Source organism: Acomys russatus, chromosome 23 (assembly GCF_903995435.1).
Source record: "Acomys russatus chromosome 23, mAcoRus1.1, whole genome shotgun sequence".
NCBI classification, from domain to species: Eukaryota; Metazoa; Chordata; class Mammalia; order Rodentia; family Muridae; genus Acomys; species Acomys russatus.
The window spans coordinates 831,709-838,586 of NC_067159.1; the positions used below are offsets into that span (position 1 = coordinate 831,709).

At 38.9% G+C, this 6,878-nt stretch overlaps 1 protein-coding gene across 1 annotated transcript; it reads right to left on the reverse strand.

Moving 5' to 3' along the window:
* Positions 1-469: 469 nt before the first annotated feature.
* Positions 470-1,429, reverse strand: LOC127206126 (olfactory receptor 5V1-like). The gene has a single exon (XM_051165412.1). It carries the CDS (start codon positions 1,427-1,429, stop codon positions 470-472), a length of 960 nt encoding a protein of 319 aa, XP_051021369.1.
* Positions 1,430-6,878: the final 5,449 nt, after the last annotated feature.

Below are 6,878 nucleotides of genomic sequence, written 5' to 3' on the forward strand. Positions count from 1 at the left end.
GTGTTATTTGCTTATATACCTCTATGACAACACAAGGTTGTGCCACATGTAGCTTGTCCTTGTAACTGTACCCTTTACTCGGGAATCTTCTTAATCTTCAGAGTATAAATTGTCCGGTGCTCTGAATAAAGTTGGCTGTTGCTTCGGACTTTAGTCTGACTCATTATTGGCAACATTCTCCCAAGTCCTACCACCTCTAGTGTGGTAACACCCATGGAGAATTTTCTTCAGGTGATTCTATGCCCCCAATTTGAAAACTACTGGTTGAGGCATGGCCAACACATGGCCAATGGGGAAAATGCATCCTAGGATAGCTATGAATGAATGCAACCAAGCACAAAGGCACACACTGACTTAAATGTGCTGAGTTTCCTGTGATTCTCTTTATGTAATGTATCTGTGTGGCTCTGGTGCATAAACTTTGTGAATGACAATGTTGCATTGCAAAGACAGAATGTTGGATTCCTCTCTAAGCATTGTTATTGCCAGGGAACCCACACCCTCCAGCCAGCTTTCTCAGGGCACCCTTGACCTCCTTGTTTCTCAGGCTGTAGATGAGGGGGTTCAACATGGGGGTCACAACACAGAAGAGCACAGACACCAGGATGTCCACATCCAGGGAGTAGCCTTCACTGGGTCTGTCATAGTTGAAGTTGGCTGTTCCGTAAAAGACCACCACCACAGTGAGGTGTGAGGCGCAGGTGGAGAAGGCCTTTCTCCTGCCCTGAGCAGAGGGGATCCTAAGGATGGCAGAGATGATGAGCACGTAGGAACCTGCAGTGAACAGGCAGGGGCTCAGGCCGATGGTGGCACTGGCGACATGGAGCACAGACTCATTGACAGAGGTGTCTGAGCAGGACAGTTTCAGGAGCAGTGGGATGTCACAGAGAAAGTGGCTGATCTGGTTGGGTCCACACAGAGTGAGTGTGGCTGTCAGTGCTGTGTGAGTCACAGAATTCACTAAGCCACATAGCCAGGACCCGGCCACCAAGCTGGCACAGATCTTCACACTCATGAGAATGGGATACTGAAGAGGGCGGCAAATGGCCACATAGCGGTCATAAGCCATGGCAGCCAACAGGACACATTCAGTCCCCGCACATGTCACAAAGAAGAAGATCTGGGAGAGGCAGCCCTCATAGGAGATGGTCTTCTTCTCCCTGAAGAAGTTTACCAGCATGACTGGAATGGTGGTGGACGTGTAGCAGATGTCCAGGAAGCTCAAGTTGCTGAGAAAATAGTACATTGGAGTGTGGAGAGCAGGGCTGACCCTGGCGGCCATCATTATGAGTGTGTTCCCCAGGAGAGTTGTCAGGTAAATAGCCAGGAAGACCAGGAAGAAGATGCCCTGTAGTCTGGGGTGGTTAGAAAATCCCAGGAAGATGAATTTTGTGACGTGTGTTTGATTGCTCATTTCAAATGGAGTCATTGCTACGACAGAGAACAGAGGACTTGGTGATATGTACTCAAGACACTGTCAAACATGCTGAAGACACTGTCAAACATGTTGAAGACACAGTCAAACACACTTCTAGATTATCAGAGCTGTGTCCAATAACATCGCATGAACAGTCTGGGATATATACAGAGATTTAGAAGAGAGTTTGACAAGGCTGCTAGTTGGTAAGAACAAATGTAGACTTGGGCAAAATCTACAAGTTGTTAATCTCTGCATTTCCCTGGGTCTGCCATATCTTCTTCCTAGCCTAGAAAACTGCTGTTAGATTTTCCTTTGCATGTGTCTTATTTAAGTAATAAATTCTGATTTTAAAAAATTAAGAATAATAAAGAATGTTGTGATAAGACTCGACCCATTTATGGAATGGTTGCCTATTGAGTCTTTTTTTCCCCATGTATTCAGTTTTAAATCTAATAATGTGTTTAGGATATCAGGAGCACAACCTCCCAAGGGTGCACTGTACTTTACAGCACAAAAGAAATTGCATCTCCTTATTGGCTAAACACTCAGATGACTCCCTTCCTTTTGTTATACATTTTGGGAGGAGAACATGCACATAGAGGCATTCATGTTTCTCCAGAGTGGGATTATAAGTCAGCCTTAAATAAGATGACTTCATTTTTCAGTAGGAACCTTGATCTTTTCAGCATTTGTTAAAGAAATGCTAACCAATTAAATTTCTAATTTTCTCTGAGGTCTCTTGTGCTTATCTCTGATTCATTGTTGGAACTTCAGTTTTTGCTAATTTCTGTCAGCCTTGGCAGTTAGGAGGATAAGAACCGTGGAATTCTGGTTTAGATGTGGCTTAACTCCCACACCTGTTGTCTGTTGTCCATCCTCAGTCTGATCACTGGTGTGATATGGGTGGTGTCCGTCACATAGTTATTGGGAAAGCAAGATGATCTTATGTTAATAATCTGTGACCTTGATATCATACTTTCTCAGTACTCTTTACTGAATGGGAAAGCCTCTCATACGCTGGTTTTTAAAATATATTTTTTGCACTTGTGTGCTTTGATGCTCCGCCTTCTGTTTTGTCCTCTATTCCTAAGATCCACATACAGACACATTTATTAACACGTGTTTTAAAAAGTCATGAATGCATGTTTAATTTAAAAAATTATCTAGATGTATTGGGATAATTTTGGTTTTCTTCTTGTTTTTATTTTGTTTCTATTTCTTGTTGGTTTTTGTTTGTTTGTTTGTTTGGTTGGTTTTTTTGTAGTGCATTTGTATTATATAGATTGAACTTTTGAGTACTGAACCAGCCTTGCATTCCTAGGCTTGAACTCAATGACTGTTTTATACCATCTTTCCCATGTTTATAGATTCAGTTTGCTAATTTGGTAAAATACATTCTGGTGAAATACATATATTCATGAGAAATGGTAGTAGTGTATGTTTTTCTTTTCTTGTAATGTATTTGCTTAATTTTGTGATGAGGAAAATATACACATATAAAATATCTTAGGGAGTTTCTTTTCTAGCAGACATTATATACATTTACTAGTTTTCGTTACATGCTTGCTTAAATTCATTTATTAAGTCATGTATGTTTGGTAGGTGTTTGGGAAGGGTTTAAGCTTCAAATTCAAGTTTTCAGACACTTGCAGAACTATGTAGACTGTTTTCTCTCAGGTGAGCATGCATGTGTTTCCCATGTTGAAGGGCTGATGAGCATACTGTGTGTAGTGGTCCATGATCGTTTGTTTAATGTAAGTGCCAGTATCCACCTCCCCTCTTCTGTTCCTGATGCTTTTAATTTGTGTCTTAATCTTTTTAAATAGATTGGACAAATTGTTCATGAATATTACTAATATTTTGAAAGAACTAGTTAAGGTGATCTTTTTGGCTATTTAAATATTGCCTGTTGCTTCTCTCATAATGTCATTTCTTTGCTCTGTTTTATCTTAATTTATCTTTCTCTAAGGATTTCTGGTTTTATATACAGGTTTTTTTTTCTTGGCCTTTTTCAGTGCCAAGAATCAAACCCAGGGTCTTGTATATGCTAGGCAAACGTGTACCACTGGGCTTTGTCACCAGCCCTTAAAAACTTAAAGACAAGTTCTCACTGTGTAACCTCAGCTTGCTATGTAGCTCAAGGTGGCCTTGGACTTTCAATCTTCCTGCCTCAGCTACCTGAATTCTGGGATTATAAACACAGAGTTACATCATATTTGGCTACATATAAGCTTTTCTAACATAAAAAACCTTTGCTTTTTGACATACTGGATTATTTTGACTCGGTCCAAAGTATTCAAAAGTTTTCTCTGAAATGTTCTCTTTGTCTCACAAATTATTTTAAAATGTATCATTTACTGGCTAAATAGTTAGAAATTTCTAGGTATCTTTCTTTTGTTGGTATGCCAGAATAGTTGAAGAACTTCCTTTAAAGTTTCTTTTAGAACCTTCTAGTGGAACAATCACTCAGATTTGTTTGCACTTCTTCCTGGCCAGGCTGCGTTGCCAGGCCACTGGGGATGAAGACTCATTCCTGATGTGACTTGAAGAGCAGGGGTGGGTGGGTAGGGGCTCTCCTTCTATGAGGAATAGAGAAGGCGGGGAGAGGGAGAGAGGGTAGAGGGAGGGAGCGAGGGAGGGAGGGATGGAGAGAGGGAGAGTGAGGCTGGGAGGAGAGGAGGGAAGAGGCTTCGACTGGGATGTAAAGTGAATAAATTAAATTAATGTTAAAGAAAAGAGAAGAAAACCCTGTCCCTTACTGTTGAAGGGTGGCTTCCGAGTTAACAGGGTGTTGGTGTTAGTTAGTTGGTGTTAGTTGGGGTCAGTTAGTTGGTGTTTAAGGGATACTTGTTATTTTGCCTTATTGCTTGAGTAGTTTTTGATGAAAATTTTGTTGTAATTCTTTTTGTTTTTTGAGACAGGGTTTCTTTGTGTAGACCTGGCTGTCCTGCACTCGCTTTGTAGACCAGGCTGGTCTCGAATTCACAGAGATCCTCCTGCTTCTGCCTCCCTGAGGGCTGGGATTACAGGCATGCACTGCCACTCCAGGCTTAATTATAATTGTTATGTCAGGTTTTTTGTTGTTGGCTTCTTGTTTTCCCAAATCCTCCACCGTCTTTAAGAGTTTTCTTTTCTTTTCTTTCCTTGTTTGATGGTATAATTTTGGAATGTCTCAGCCATTATTTCTTCAAATATTGCTTTTGTTGTATGAATCTTTAGCCCCTTCTGAAATGGCAGTTCTGTGTGGGTTTGACAGCTTCACGTTATGCCATATCTCTTGAATATTCTGGTTGAATTTTTAAAATCTTTTCCTTTACACCTTGGTTTGAGTAATTTCTGTTGATCTGTCTTTATGTTTGCCAATATTTTCTTCTATCTCGTCAAGTTTGCCAATATTTTCTTCTATCTCGTCAACTTTGCCAATGTGTCTCTTACTTTTGTTTCTGTGTTGGTCTTCTCAATTAGCGGTTTTTAAAAATCATTATCTCTTTTGGAATTACCCGTTTCATCTTAGATGCTCTTTAGCTTTTCCATTAAGGCGATTATCCTGTTAATTATTAGTTGAAGTTCCTTGTCAAATAGTTCGAAAACCTTTCATAGTTTAGTCTAATCTGATATGTGTGTTATCTCTTTAGACTATTTTCCTTACTTTTAAGAAATGCACCATAACTTTTGGTTTAAAAGTAGTCATATTGTAAAAGAAAGATCCTGAGGTTATGGTTTTGTTTGTTTGTTCGTTTGTTTGCTTGCTTGCTTTTGAAGATATCCTTCCTTCTTTAGACGTGTCTTTTGAGATTTAATCTAGACAGCAGCTGAGTGAGTTTGAAGCTTGTTGTGCCTGTGGTCACTGAATATGTCACACACTCCAAATGTACTTAGTGTTAATTTATTCTTGGGGAATAGACTAGTGCGCCCACATGGATTCTTGTATTTGAATTCCCCAAAGGAATCCATTTGGTAGACTGTTTCTCAGCAAAAGAGGGGAGAGTCCTGTTGTTCTAGGTGATCCTCGGTCTCAGATGCTTTGTACCACCTCCTGGGTATGTAGCTTTTACACATGATCTAGAACTTTCTCCAGGTATAGCACTGGGCACAGTGTGTTTCTCCCACCCTCAGGGTTAAGACATGTTATCCTCTCTGTTCCCTTCCCCACGTGCAGTGGTTTTCACAGAACCTCGATGGGATAATTTCTGTTACTCTTATCCTAAATGTTTCATGTTTGCTTCTAAAGGAAAAATAGAGCAAATAAGGCTTATAAGAATCTTGCCTGTGGTATTCTCCTCTATTCAGTGTCTGCAAGAAATAGTGCCTGGAAAGATACACCCCCAGCATCTCCTTGTATCATTTATGAGCATTTGGTGGAATTCATGGAGAAAAATTTAAACTATACACAAACCATCTGCAATGGCTTTCAAGGACCCCATGTTCTGATGTTAATCTAGTTAGTCTAACAATTTACTAAGTAATCTTACTTGAGTCTGATTAGCTTATGTGGCATTTAGTTCTTGGCAAAATATACGTGGATTATTTGGCTTGCTGATGTCTCCCCAGATTTCAGTTTAGTTATTTGCTTTACAATCTCAATTCTCCAATAAAGAAAAGATATCGATATGCATTTTATATGATTTTTGGTTTGTTGTAATGGAAGCACCTTGGTTTCTGACTCTCCAAATCTCCACAATAGAATCAAAGTCTAGACAATCATTTTTGAAAAATCACTTGACAGTCTCCAGTAAGTTATGTATATAGTTATTCTACCACTTGATGATGCCACTCTTAGAATATTCTCAATAAAGTGAACAGGTCACAAGAAATTATGTATGACCCCTTATAGTAGCCCAAGAAAATGGCTATCACAGAAGAACAGACAACACATTCTGCTATACCAGAGAATAACGCAATTTTAAAAACCCACAAAATACCAAAACATTAGTAGCATTCTAAGTCTGAACAGTTCTTGTTGGATGAAAGAAGCCAGGCACAAAAGAGATACTACATTTTTCTTTAAATGGAGTTCAAAAGTAGGTAAGTCTAAGCTATGAAGACAAGGAAAGAACAGTGATTATTTTTAGACTGTGGAAGTGGTGCTATTTGGAAAAGAGAATGAAGGTGTTTTATAGGTTGAGGAAAATGTTGTGTATCTTAATTTTGTTGAATATATATATATCCTTATAATTTTACTAACTAAAAAAGTATAATTGAAAATTTCAAAATGAGAAAAAGAATTAAATAAAAACAGGAGGCAATTTTTAATGCAGTTTTCCTATGAAGACTGGTTGGACCTAGGCTTAGTTTTTTGTTATTGTTTGTTTTGGTTTTTTCTTGTGGTGTTTTTTTTAAAAGGTTATTAACAGTTTCCTTTCTTTTTTGCTATTATTTATTTCTTTTCTACCATAATTTAGTACTCAGATTTTATAATGACAGCTACTTCTTTCCTGACAATGATCTCTTTGGGGGA

What these genes read in the sequence shown, in the direction of transcription:
- LOC127206126 (XM_051165412.1), bottom strand. Translation starts at nt 1,429, where the DNA reads ATGACTCCATTTGAAATGAGCAATCAAACACACGTCACAAAATTCATC.